Genomic DNA, 15,245 nt, shown 5'->3' with positions numbered 1-15,245 from the left:
ACAAAATAAGACAACATGATCATCAATTTTTTTTAAATTGCCTGTAGTATCATGCGTGTTGATCTTCATAGATAACATTTATCTGACTGGAGACGACTACATGTGTTACTACGTCGTTAAAATATTACCAGATAAGTGGGCACTAAAAACAAGAGTAAATATTTCACCATTTCACTTCACTCCAGATCTTTTACATACAGCAAATGAGAATAATTTGCTTGACGTCTCAAATAATTTCACTATGATTATTATTTAGACATCATTACAATATTTAACCATGACCAAATTTTTTTTCTACTAAAATGGAACTAAACGAAAAGTCATAAGTTCAGATGAACACACAATTACAATCATAACATGCCACTCTTTAAAATTACTTTGGGGTGGCAGTAAACTTAGAATCATGATCATATTTAAACAATGAAGTCTATTTGAAATAATAATGGACAAAAGCATCAAGTGAGATCATAAGACATTTCAACTAGACTTTCATATCAACATGTTACAATCACTATTCTTTGTAAAAATAAATGTTTGGAACTAAATGGAATATTTTGAAGTAGAAATGCTTAGCTTTATTAACTAAATCAACAAATCACCATATTGCACCCCGGGATGAAAAGGGACACAACTCAAAAAAAAAAAAAAAAAAAAACATTGGAGGAAGTCCAAGAAAATTATCACAATATGCACAAAAAAAAGTGATATTTACTGTTAGGGTCAGGTGGGGTAAAATGGGTATAAAATAGCCTACTTTTGGATTTTCACTCAAGTATTTTTGTCAAAAATATTTCGTTTCTAATTTTTTTTTGTTTTATATATACATTACATATGTTGAGAGTAAAATTAAATGATTTTCACACATAATTTGATACAAATTTATTTTTGAGAGGAGGGTTTATGACTATATGTTTTGTATACCCATTTTACCCCACGCAGGTGAAAATGGGTAGCCTATGGGGCAAAATGGATATTAAAGTCTAAGAAGTGATAAAAAAGCATACTATTTGTTCAATGAAGTGTGATAGTAAAGGCATAAGAGTCCAGTTATCAAAATTTAACTATTTAATTTTAAAAAAATAGTGCAAAGAGTAAATTTGACACATGATATCCATACTTGTCTTTCTTTTAAAAAAGTAATGGCCTATTGTTACTTTGTGGCGCATTAAAATTTTTTATTTAATAAATCATGCAGGTAGTTATCAAATCTGAAGCACTTGTTAAAATTGCTGACAATATTGCAGTTTTCAAATCTTTATAAGGTGAGGAAATTGTGCTTTGTGACGCATACTTTTCGGATTGAAACGAGGATGTGTTCCGGAGAAATTAAAGGTACATTAGAGTACATCAGAGAAATTGATAGAATCTGATTGCAATCAAATAAAAATGTGACGAGCAGCAGGCTGGGCCAGCATATTCTGAGGAAATTGTTATTTTATGCGCAAGTGCACACAAACACTAGAATAAGTATAACTGTGGCTTATTTTTATTTATTATGATGGAGTAAAGTTTATTTTATAAAATCATGGCAATGTGCATATTTTTATGTTTTCAATCATTTTGAATCAACCGCAAATGAATTAATATTCATTTAAAGGAAAATATGCTGTACCTTTTAAAACAACTTGCTGGAATGATAAGCCTAACCATATATATCCCATTTTACCCCATTTTCAAAATATGAGATTAAAAATAGAAAAAATTATTTTTTTTTCTTCCCTGTAAGTTGAAGCAACAATAAAAATGTCTAACTAAAGATATTATGACACAGTAATAAAAATTCCTCAAAAATCAGGAGCTGGAGATAGAAGTTTAAGCAGACAACATGCGGCTTGAATTTATCGACTTCAATTTAAAGTGTTGCCACTCACTAAAAAATAATCTATTGAAAAAATATATTTTGTGATATAGAATTCAGAACAGCCAAGTATAATAACCAACTCAAAAAAATGCAAATTTAATTTAAAAAAACTGACTTTTTAAACCATATATTTTGACTACCCATTTTACCCCACTACCCATTTTACCCCACCTGACCCTATTAGTTTTTGTTTTCTAAATCATGAAATTTTAGTGATTTGCCTCTAGTGAATATATTATTTATACTCTACAGCAGTTATGTAGGCTAACTTTGTGCAAGTTTCGTAATAAGATAAGAAAGAGTTTTTAAATCAGTAGTAAGTACGTTTAGAGTTGAGTCACTTTAGTTGCCAAGGTGCAATATAATTTCTTTAGTTAAATATTTCATACAAGTAAAAAAACTAAAGCATTTTGCAATATTAATTCATTATTCTTAATATTCTAATATTCTTTGACATTGTTTATAACATATTACAACACTAAAGTGGGAAAGGTTGTAATATTTTCTAAACTTACTTTGCTTAGTTTTAAAGTAACAACATTGTAAATGTAAAAATTTTCTGACATTAAATTTGGCTGTTACAGGTCACATTTAAGAGTTTTGAAAGCTTGTTAATTTATCAGTACCTAATGCATAGCTGGACTCCAGAACTCGGCCAGATTTTTCATAAAAACCTTTATTGTAGACACCCATTTGTCCTTGTTTCCACTCCTGGCATGTGGAGTTGTAGCATAAAAGATATAATTGTAGAAGCAGGAGATAAAGGACATACACAGCAATCATCAGAGTATATATTGCACTCACAAAGCAGATAGCCATGCTGGTAAAAGAAATTGTACAATTATTAAAAATGACACAACAAAACAAAATATGCAAATAAAAACCTTAAATTTAGGTTCAAAAATTCACTTGCTTAAACTTTTTATTGTAACAAAAATTATTAAAAACTAGTGGTACCCGCACGGCTTTGAACCGTAATAGAAAAATTAAAAGGTTTTTTGGTTCCCCTGTGTATTTACAAATAATGTATGGTGAATTTTCTCGCCAATTGGCTTGTAACCATGTTACGGTTCCACGTTATGATAATTTCGTATCTCGCCAATTGGCTTGTGCCCATGTTACGGTTCCATGTTATGATAATTTCGTAATTTACTCGTCCATCTTATATTTTTGTTCTTAAAATTGGAATAGAAAAAGAACCACATCGAATATTCGAAAAATCGCTTCGAGGTGCACACTCCCATGCTACAAACTAACTTTGTGCCAAATTTAATGAAAATCGGCCGAGCGGACTAGGCGCTATGCGCGTCACAGAGATCCAGACATCCTCCGGACAGAGAGACTTTCAGCTTTATTATTAGTAAAGATATCAGTGTAACAATTTACATTCAAATAAAGTCAGCCTTGCTTTATCGGGTAACGGATATACGAATACCCTGCTTAAACAAAACCTCCTGGAACCGAATATTTCCCCATAGACACAATGTTAAAGATCCCCGCTTAATCGAGTAATTTCTCCGGATAATCGAATAATATAAATCAGCTTTAGCAAATATTTTTGTTGAGAAAATTTTTGAATAAATTAGAAATAAATCAAGTGATAACAATTCTTGTCGTTGAAGGCGAGAGAAACAACATTCATATCTCATATTCCAACAAAACATTTTCATTGTTATTTTTAAATTTCTTTTACCTTTGTCATTACGATAAAAAAAAAAGTGCAATCGATAGTTAAATTAAATAACACAAATAAATATACACATTTTAGAGGATGATAAATTGAGAAATAATAAATGTAAGATGCGGCAGACGTGGAGGGGGAAAGAGGGGTTCACAAAACACTTTGAGAAACCAATCCCCTATTATGGACTTTTTCTAAAAATAATGTACTGAAGAAAGGTGCCAAAGCAAAGCTTTCATAACTCAAGTTGTAGATTACTTTTTATAATTTCCATATGCACTTGTAATGTATTGTATTAATTACTGAAATTTAGCTTATTTCAATAACTTTTTAGCAACAACATAGACTATTAGCTATATATATATGATAGATATCGATAGCTATATATATATATGATAGATATCGATAGCTATATATATTATATAGCTATCGATTTATTATCAGTGTTACGTTTAAAGACAAATGCTGTCAATTTAAAAAGGTCCCCGCTTAATTGAATAATATTTCTTAGAACCGACAACATTTGATTAAGCGGAGCTGACAGTACAATAGAAGACCGTTATAAAGGACACTTTGGGGCCACAGGTTTTTGCATTATATAGATCATTTTACAAATTTTGAAAGTAACATTCAGAATATATCATTATATTATCACTTCAGAATGAGTTTCATCTGTAATGAGTATTAAAGCACAAATAATGCTATTTGTTATTCACAAATAAATATGTTTCACTATCAAAAGAAAGTGCATTATCCTGGCCTTCTGCCAGCTTCATGGTTTGCATAATGGCTGCATTTTCAAGAGCCATCTGATATTTTCTCCTTACTGTGAATATTAATTTTCATTTAAAAAGCTATAAATTAAGATGGACAGATGAAAAACTGTTTCAAAATTTAATTTGCCCAACAATTTTTATGTTTGCGAAGCAAAACAGGGGGACTTTTCAAGCTTCAAAACCTATTGTTTACTTCTGAAAAGTTGTGTGGTTTATAGAGAATTGCGTTGTATAGGTCAGCGTAATAACGGTCTTCTACTTTATTGCTTATTTGAGACCCTCAAAATATGACAATACTATTATTGCAATAGCATGGAAAAAAAAAATCACAATCTAATACCCCAGATCACACACACACTGACCAACTAATAAAATTAGCATGTGTGACATTTTTACTAAAAAATTATTGGAATTCATTAACAGCACGTAATACTTCTCTTCCTTGAACTGAAAAGCTGTCAAATAAAACAGGATTTTCTTGAAAAATGGGATGGATGCATCTACCCAGCAGCCATTCCAAAGGGTTGGGTTGCCATATTTAGGGGTATTTCTAACATTAAGTCTATGGGTTAAAAAATCGGGTGGTCGAATAATTCGCCGTTAAAAGAGGGGTGACCGCTTAAGACAGGTGGCCACTCAAAGAGGTTTAACTGTATTTCCATTACGTCTGTAAAATACATTATACCGAGGTCCACTAACAATTTACGAACCATTTGTAAAATATTTTCAGATATCCTTTTTGTTTACATTTCAAATTGGATGTTCAAAGCCTTGACTGTTTAAAACCACTTTCAAAATACATATTTTAATACTCTTTAAAAATAATATATACATACTGAATATCTCCATATACATCACTGCAATCGTTTGGCATCAGAAGGAAAACCACCTAACAGGAAAGGATGACAAATAGTTGTGAGAGTTAAGTTGCTACTGTACAAACAAGCACACAATGAAGCGACAAGTGCACCAAGGAAGTATTTCTGGTTACGGGAACCAATGCAAATATCCAACCTAAAAAGTGAAGCAAAGAAAAAAAACAATCAGTTATGTTATCAAAATCTTTTTTCTTATAATATCTGAAAAATAGAATAACAGTTACCTATTCACAAACACAATAGAAATAAGAGGTAACACTAAATGCAAGGCTCTGAGGAAACAGTAGCCCAAAGCTTTATTGTTAATGGAAAAAATAAATTATTGTAATTTAATTGTTTTTATTTTGATTAATTTATTGTTTGGAGAAAAATTTTAAGAACATGCCTTGTGTTCAAAGCAAAGTTCATGATTTTTTTTTTATTTGAATCAGATTTTTTTTATTTCTTTTAAATCTTCAAAACTTTGTAGATATTAATTACTTTACATGTATAAACATAATATATTTCATGTATAGTGGATGAATCCATTCAGCTTACTTTTAAAACTAAGATAAGTTCTCTTTGTATTCAATAAATTTTAAAGATTTATAAATACAGGGTTCATTATGAAAGTAATGAGCATTTACAAGCAAAATATCTTTATTAATTGTAATTTGTACAAATGTTCAATATTCTTCAAAATACATTCCTCCTGCAACAATACATTTGCAGAGACGTGTTTGCAATGCCTGAAAGGCACCCTGAAACTCCTTGAGGGGAATATTTCTCAGGAACGTTGTAACATGGTGTTAGATGTTTTCCACGGTTTCCCAATGTCTTCCTTTCATCTCTCTCTTGAGTCGCGGAAAAAAAAGAAGTCACATAGAGCTAAGTCGGGACTGTAAGGGGGGTGAGTTTTCACTGGGGTGTTGCTCCGGGCCAGGAAGTTGGTTATGATAAAGGCTGTGTGGCTGCCACTTCCCAGACTGTGATCTTGAAATGCAATTGTCCTTGAAGGCTTCTTGCAGCATCTGGAATGTTTCGGTTACAACAGCAAAGTACAATTCGGGCGCAAATAGCGGGACTGGAGCAAATTTCTTGAAAATTCAAGTCCCTAAAATGCAGTTTTAAACAATAATCATTGCTTAAGGTGCCTGCATAGGTTTTGCATTATGATAATTCCATCAACTTGCTACTTTAGGCAAAAGTAGGCTTGCCAGACTTCTGAAATGTTCAACCGGGACCAGGGCCGGACTAATACTCCGTCAGTCCGTGCCCCGGCACGGAGTAAAGATTTTTGAGGGGCGCAAAATTGCCAAATCAAAATATGAAAAATATTTGCAACTGAGCTGCTGAAAAAAAAAAACTAATTTCTCTGGAAAAAATACTGGCACCATCTACAAATGAAGAGGGCGCATCGCGATAGCCCTTTATCTATTCTATAACCGTAGTCTGCACAAGTTTGAAGTAAAAGGTGTTAGTTCTTTTATACTAATTACAGAGATTTTAAAATCATTTTGTCATAAGTAGGATCAACACCAGCAGGGGCGCCTCGAACTTAAATTTTTAAGAGGAGAGAACTTTTCTGCCGAACGGAGCTCTAAACTTTGCAGAATGATAAATTATGGATATTCACACATGTGCTTACATCTTTAGTAAATAATTACATTTAGGCATTTTATTATTTCAGCTGGTGGTACCCGCACGGCTTTGCCTGTAATAGAAAAATTAAAAGGTCTTTTGGTTCGCCTGTATATTTACAAATAATGTATGGTGAATTTTCTCGCCACTTGGCTTGCACCCATGTTACGGTTCCACGTTATACTTTAGTATCTCGCCAATTGGCTTGTGTCCATGTTACGGTTCCACGTTATGATAATTTCGAAATTTACTCGTCTATCTTATGATATTTTTGTTCTTAAAATTGGAATAGAAAAAGACCACATTGAATTTTCGAAAAATCGCTTTGAGGTGCACACCTCCATGCTACAAACTAACTTTGTGCCAAATTTCATGAAAATCGGCCGAATGGTCTAGGCGCTTTGCGCGTCACAGAGATCCAGACATCCTCCGGATATCCAGACAGAGAGACTTTCAGCTTTATTATTAGTAAAGATTATGTCTCCAAATTTTCAGAATCATCAGGCAAAATGTCCCGAATTATGAAATTTTTGGAAGATTACAGTGACTTCCCATCGGAAAACAAAATTTCGTGGTTTTTTTTTTTTTTTTGCAAACAGAAGCGAAAATTGAAAAATCCGACGTAAAAAGATTTTTTACAAGGTTTAAAAATTTTTATTATGACGGGGTTGCGAAAATTAAAGCCTCGCGAAAAAAATGCTCTTACAGTATTCAGTGCAATTTGGAAACTCATGGCACGCTTTAGACTAAAAAATGTATAAATTTATAAATAAACAAGATAGCGTCTGGGGTGCTGATGTTTTTCTGTTTCTGTTTTTCTTACTTTCATTTTTTTCTTACCATGAAAATCTCAAAGCTGAATGCTGAAAAATGTATATGCCGTTAAAATATGGTTCAAACAGATAAATCAAAGTAGAGAAAGATAGAGAGAAGTGAGATTTAAACGATTGATATGAAAAGTCGCACTAGAAGTTGTTAAATGGTTGAAGGGAAAAACGAAGGTTAAAACAAGAACTCTGCAGGAGATTAATGAGACACGATATTTAAAATGAAACATAGTAGAAAAATGACCATAGTTATCACACAAAAGTCAAAAATAAAATAAAATAATAAATAAATAAAAACACCTCCGTCTAAATCAATAAAATATACTTCTGGGGCTGTAAGCGTTTGAATTCAAACATGTTAAAATGTAAGGTAAGGGTGAAAATTAAAAGTTTTAATATTTCCGGATTTAGGACTGTATTCTGAAAGAGTTCCTAGGGTTAGGTGAAACCCTAGAACCCTAAAACCTGATCCCTATAACATCATCAAAGATTGTCTAAAGTTGTTTTCGAAACTTTAATTTTGAAAAATTTCCGAGGAAGTCTCCGCAAATCTTACCCCTTACCCTAACGTCATCAAAGATTGCTTACAATTTGCGTAATTATAATTTCAATTTTGAAAAGTTTTCGCGGAATTTTTTACAACCTCCCCTTTCCACCTTTAAAGGTCGACTTTTGTTCAAAACGATTTCAATTTCGAAAAATTCCGAGGGGAGAGGCACTAAATTCTTCTCATCCTAACATCCCGAAGATCGTCTAAAACTGCGATTTTGGAAATTAAAACTTCTGACAATTTACTAATGAAGATTTCTCCAATCCCATTCCTTCTCTTACAATTACTTACAATTACGTATTTTGGACGAAGAATGTATGGGGGATGATCCCAGATCCCATTCCGTTCCCTTACTTTAACAAGTGTTGCCTGCCGACCGAGTGGTTGTAATGGTTAGGTGTTGGCATCTTACGCCTGAAGACAAAGGTTCAAACCTGGTTTTAATCGATGGATTTTCAAGATGAATAAAATAGACAGCTTCCGGGTCGTATGATTTTGCGGCATGTGAAAGATCCTTCGATTATTCGTTTGGCTTGAAGTACTCTCGAGAAAATTAAATTCCCAGCTCAGTTTCGCATTGTAAGAGCTCAGGTACCTCCATCTGATACGGATGCTACATCAGGAGATCGCACTAGGTCTACAAAAGTCAAAGCCTCTAACACAGTCCCATTAGAAATAAATAAAAAAAGACAAAGATTGCTAACTACTGCATTTTTTTTTTTTGTTGTTTTTTGGAAAATTTTCCTCTCTAGACGCTTTGACAACCTCTTCTTCCCTTCTCTTTTTCAAATTTTGTGCACAGAATTAAAATTTTGAATCGTTTAAAATTTTGTTTTGAGCCTCAAGTTCGAAAAATTCCAAACTAAGGTCCCCTTAACATTCCTTCTCTTCCATCATCAAATCATCAAAGATTGTCTAAAATAGCATTTTCAGAGCTACTATTCAGAAAACTTTCCAGGGTGTAACCCCTAGACCCCCTATTTAGGCGCAAAATTTACCCATGACGCAATGTTCACATTGCTTTTTTTTGAGCAATCACGAATTGCTTATTGTTTTCACTTGACCGTTTAAACGACGTCCCGTCCCTTGATTTTATTTTTCTATTATAATGCAGGCGTCCACGTGCCTCGGAATCGAATTATTTAGAAACGACCGTCGATTGTACAAAATCTTTTTTTCGCGAAAAAAAGTATTCAGCACACAACATTCAGCACATAACAACCAGCCCCTGGCATTCGTTTGAATTTTAAAGTCTTAAATTCTAATTTTTGTTGCGATAAGAGCCATTAGTAGAACCCAAGGAGTAGAGTCCTATCGCAATTCGTGATTGCAGAAAACATAATCTGATTTCAAAATCTCAAAATTCAAACTGTTTTATTTATTTATTTGCACATAGAAAAAGGATTAGTAATATGCATGTAACACATAAGCATAATTCTACTAATTCTAGATTCCACACAGATAACACAAGTCCCCTGATTTGTGAGCTCATAGCGCTTCGCGCCCCCACGCCACAGGCTCGGATTTCTATTCCCGGGTGGAGCATGGTTGAACTCAGCCATTCATCCCTTCAGTGGGTCGATAAAATGAGTACCAAGTGCCACTTGGGAACCAAAACACTGGGGGTTCCGCGTTAGGCTGACCACCTAACCGGGTCGTATGCCTTGCAACCCAGAGCCCCTGGTCAGGAAAACTGAGTTGGGCACAGTAGGCCTCGGCCCTCACAGGGTTGGCAAAAACCCGGGTTTTTCTACAAAAACCCAACCCCACCCGGGGTTTTTCTGGGTTTTTGTGGTTTTAAGTTTTATTTCTCTATACAGGTACTGTTATATGGTATTTGTATTCATTACTGAAAAAATATATTCATCCTAGTTAAATTTCTGAATCACATTTGATTATTATCAATGTATTACTTATTAATATTATCAAGAATTTTAATTATTACATACATTAACAATAATATTAATGATTTCAATTATTAAAATTAATTCTAAAGTTAAACTAATTTTTTATTACTGCAAACATTTTAGAATATGTTTTAGTAGCCATAATAAATAGTTTTTGTAGTTACAATAATAATTAAAACCATTTTTAAAGCAGTAATGCAAAATAAATTAGATCCAGAACCAGAACTTGCCTAATTAAAAAAAATGTTTAGTTCTTGATCAAAGCACTAGATGGCATGACTGTTTCTAGTGGAAAGGTCAAGAACAAGACACTGGTCATCCAATCAGAGATTATTGCTGAGGCTGACCAATGAAAATAATCTTTAGCCATTTCTTGGTTGAATGTACACAGTAGCAGTAGCACATGGTTTTAAATCAAAAGTTAGGTTAGTATTCCCTTTTTTTCCTCTTGTCTTAAATTTCATGCTTTGAGTTAAGTTATTCAAAATGTCAAATAATGGTGGAGGTAGGAAAGTAGCTACTGAATGGTCTGAAGTTTTAAAATTTAGAGAATGACACAAGAGTAATGTGCAAAATATTGCAAAGAAAAGATATCCAGGAAAGTTGAAAGGGTGAGAAATCACTTGAAAAAGTGCATGGCCTGAGAAAGGCAGCAACATGGAGCACATAATGCAGATATTAGCTCTATTGATGATCAAAATGGATCTGCTCCTGATTCTTCTGATGCTGATTGTATTGTTTCTGCTGAATTTTTGAATCCCATTCAGAAAAAACCACGTATTCAAGGTTCAATGACCAACTTCGTACTGAAAACTTCAAAAGAAGAACAATGCATTATTGATAGAAAAGTTGCTGCATTTTTCTACTCTGCCAATGTTCCCTTTAGTGTGGTTGAAAGTCCCGAATTCATTGACATGGTAGCTGCATTAAGACCAGGGGTACTCTTTGCCTAACCGTAAACAGTTAGGAGGGACTTTGCTTAATGAAGCATCAGAAAAAATCGAACAAAAGATGAAGGAAGAAATGGCTGGAGCTTCTATCACTGTTATACAAGATGGATGGTCAAGCATAAAAAATGATCCTATCATCGGTTCAAGCTTACATACAGGTAAGAATACCTATCTTTTAAATATTGTAGACGCGGGATCTAAAAAAAACTGCTGAATGTTGTGCAGAAATTGCTTTTGAAGTCCATCAAAGAATGCAAGTCAAAATTTGGAAAAGATGTTTTTGCTGTGTGCACAGACAATGAATCAAAAATGGGAAAAAATGAGAGATATTGTTAAGGAACACCATCCTAATGTACTCACGTTTTGGTTGCTCTTCACATTTTTTAAACTTAGTGGCGAAAGAAATTTCACCTACAATCATTTTGAACCAAGTCATTGAGGTACAAAAATATTTCCGTAATCATCATCAACCGCACAAAGAAGTTATAAAAAAACGGTACAAAACAGATAATTGGCCCTGAGCACTTTTTGGGCCAATATAATGGATGCAAAGTATAGAGAGGAAAGACTTGATTCAGAGGAAGAGGAAGAAGCTGAAGCATGGGTAATGCAGTACCATGCAGAGTGGTTACCTGCAATAATGGCTTTTAAAATTAAAGACACAGACTATTTTCCTAAATCACTTTTCTCAGAAAATATTGTGTCACAGTTTTCAGCTGCAAAATGGTGGGAAATTCTGAAACATAAAGTACAAAAGAACAACAAGGTAGATTCTGATTTTTTACATTTTTTCCAATCCCTCCACTCTGTTCCATCTAGCTCTGCTTCCATTGAAAGGATCTTCTCTACATTTGGATTTGTATGGTCTAAGTTGCGGAACAGGACTAAGCTCAGAACAATGTGAAAAATTAGTTAAGATTTACAAATATTATCACAAAAATAAAAGTGAAATTGATTTTGATTGGTAAACTGTAACAATTAGTTACAATTATTTTAAATGTATTACTCTGTAAATTATTTGAAATATATTTTGGCATTCAATATTTTTATTTTGTCATCATTTGACTTCTGAGTTTTAATCAAAACTATCACCAAGCATTAATTTAGCATTTTTTTTCATTAACAAGAAGTTAATCAATGGTTTCATTTTTAAAATTTGTTTTACAATTTGAAATTTGCTATCAAAAAATAAATAATTAAGTATTAGTAACAATAAGTAGTAGCATAAATAGAAAATTTTTCTGAATAATGATTTCAAAATTGAAAATTTAAGATTTTTTTTCTCCTGAATTTTTAAATGTGAAAGTACTAATTGTATGTAATTATACAATTCTACATTCAAAGAATTATTAAGTAATACAAGTAATTAAAATTAGTTAATAACATTTGTGATTCCTTCAAAGTGGAAAAAAATGGTTATTGAGAAGGGTCAAGACTCTGCATTTGACAAAAAGCATTGGTTATTATATTGACAGGAAATTTTTAATAATGAAACTGATTCAATAAATAAATATTCAGGAGATAAATTACTTCAAATACACCTGATTTCATATTTTCATTTACTAGTGATTTATAGATAATTTGGATAAAATATATAATTTTTGAAATGTATATGTTTTACTAACTCAGAAATTATCTTTAACAAAAACCCACTTTTCACAAAAACCCGGGTGGGTTTTTGTTGGTGGACCCGCGCAGAAAAACCCGGGCGGGTTTTTCTGGGCTGGGTCCACTTTGCCAACCCCTGGGCCCTCATGGACTGTCGTGCCGCAGGGTTTGGCTTTTTTACTCCCACTTAAGCCACAGACGCTAGAGCCACTCTCTCTCCCTCTCAGACCGCTGTCTTATGAATGGAGAATTTGAAATCACCAGAATCAAATCTGTCAACCGATTTGAAAATTGTTATTTACAATTTACATTAATTGTCAAGTTACTTTGACACATTTTATGTGTTTGCCAAAAAATGTAAAAAAGATCATGTGTTTTTTTCATTTGTTGGGGGGGAGGGGGGCTCTTTATACAGTATGCAGTTCAAAAGGGGGCGCAATTTTCCCTTTTGCACGGAGTGGTTCAAAAGCTAAATCCGGCCCTGCCGGGACATTGAATGCCCCCCCCCCACACACACCAATGTTGCAAGTATTCAAAAGTGTACACACCACTGGCTGGTTTTGGAGTGTTTTATAGGGGTAGTTTATTCTCAATGCTATGAATTAATGGTTACTTATTATAAACCTAACCTTGTATGGAAGTTTGGTAAGACCTCATTTGGAGTATGCTGTTCAGTTTTGGTCTCCTTATCTTAAGAAAGATATTAATGTATTGGAAAGGGTTCAATGGCGGGCTACAAGGCTAATAAATGGAATTTCTCATTTAGACTATGATTCCAGGCTTAGAAGGCTAAAAATGTAGTCTTGAGCAAAGAAGAGACCGAGGGGACATGATTCAGTTTGTTTAAATCTATTAAAATGAAAGATGTTACGGGGCTGAAGTTTAGCAGTGAAAACAGGACAAGGGGTCATTGTTTTAAGCTATTTAAATCTCAGGCTAACATGGATATTAGGAAAAATTATTATTTCAGCAGGGTAGTGGAACCTTGGAACAGCTTACCAGAAGAGGTGGTAATGAGAAAGGGAGTAGATAGTTTTAAGAGGGCCATTGATCTTCACTGGGGATTGTAAATTTACTAGGACCAGTCTAGCTGGGCCCAGAGCCTGTTGCTGGTCGTCTCTTTTGTATTTGTATTAACCCAGGAGTAATAATAAATGACACAAGCAGATACAGTAGAACCTTGTTTCCGATTCTCCAGTTTATCCGAATCAACTACCCAGAGTCCAAAAATATACAATTAAATAATAGTTTTTAATTATGATCGCAAAAATAGAGCAATAAATAAACGAGCGCCCCTAGCAGGAGTTGCATCCATTGAATCAAAATCAGATTTTATTTCGATTCAATAACACTCCCTCTGGGTCTAAAATAAATGTTACAAATGAAAAAGTAATTCTTCTAATAAATAATCATTTACAGTCAATATTTTTACTTTTTTGGTCCTCTGTAATCAAATTTATCTTTTACGACGGATACATGAAGTAAATCGCAGGGATCTTGTCTAAGAACCGGGACGTTTGGCAAACCTAAGCAAAAGTATGTTAATAGTTCAATCTAATGAAAAATAATGAAAGTACTTTTCATTGGTTTTAGAAGGTAGCTATCAAAATATGAGAAATGCAATAGCATAGCTATTTCAGTACACAAGAAGCTTTCAACTTACAAATTATCATACTAAAATGATCTAAAAGCAATTTATTAGTAAAATATAAGTCTGTACTTACCAAATACTATGGTGATCTCTCTTGTGTATGCAGTAGCCACATAAATCACAGTGATAAGTTCTGAGGGGCATCACACTACAACACACTTCACACCTCGTTCGTTTTGACAGATCTATTTTGGTCGTTAACCCGTTGTTTGAGTATGGAGAAAATGATGCAGGTTGTGAGCTGGATTTCACCAAGAAAATAAATACACACATAATCGCGACAAAAATCATTAAAGCCAAGTTCTCTGAAAAAAGTATTTCTAAATAAGGAACCACTTCCAATTCGAATACTGCGAGTAGGAAGAAAAATGACATGACACTCCAGGTAGCGAAGAAGCGTGAACGTCTTTTATTATGAATCACTCTATGCTTTAAGACATTATACACTACAGGAAAAGAAACAAAAGCAACTACCAACCATATCCATCCCTGAGCAGCAAGAAACATGAATGCCGGCATAGCACAAATTGCTCCAAGAATCTCAAAATTTATCATGTTGAATACCATTATAATGGAATTATCAAAAAGGCAAAGGAAATCAGACAATTCAATAATTATGAAAACTCTGAGAACAAACTGAAGTTAGCTTACATTTTAATTTCAAACATAACATCTATTTCGGGCAAAAAACTGATTTCAGAACACATACGAGACGACTTTTTTTCTTCAATGATGAGCAAACAAGAAAATTCATTTTAAATCGACAAAATTTCTTCCTGGTACATCATTATGTTATTCAATTGGTAAGGTATTTTAAACTTTACTAGCAACAATAGGAAAACGAAATCTATTCCTATTCCTATTCAGAGTCACAACTGACTTCAACTGTATTTATGTCGAGGACTGCATACTAAGTGCCTTGCCTCCATTATTTTA

The 15,245-nt window shown here is 33.4% G+C and overlaps 1 protein-coding gene across 1 annotated transcript; it reads right to left on the bottom strand.

Moving 5' to 3' along the window:
- Nucleotides 1–2,047: 2,047 nt before the first annotated feature.
- LOC129229999 (palmitoyltransferase ZDHHC23-like) lies at nucleotides 2,048–15,134 on the bottom strand. The gene is given in 4 exon segments (XM_054864384.1): nucleotides 2,048–2,681; nucleotides 5,155–5,201; nucleotides 5,203–5,332; nucleotides 14,383–15,134. Coding segments are annotated over 4 exon segments (900 nt in total). The 5' UTR covers nucleotides 14,877–15,134; the 3' UTR covers nucleotides 2,048–2,452.
- Between the last annotated feature and the right edge of the window lie 111 nt (nucleotides 15,135–15,245).

This window comes from Uloborus diversus, chromosome 9 (assembly GCF_026930045.1).
Source record: "Uloborus diversus isolate 005 chromosome 9, Udiv.v.3.1, whole genome shotgun sequence".
NCBI lineage: Eukaryota > Metazoa > Arthropoda > Arachnida > Araneae > Uloboridae > Uloborus > Uloborus diversus.
The sequence above is the reverse complement of the archived record's forward strand: the minus strand, read 5'-3'. Positions and strand labels throughout refer to the sequence as shown.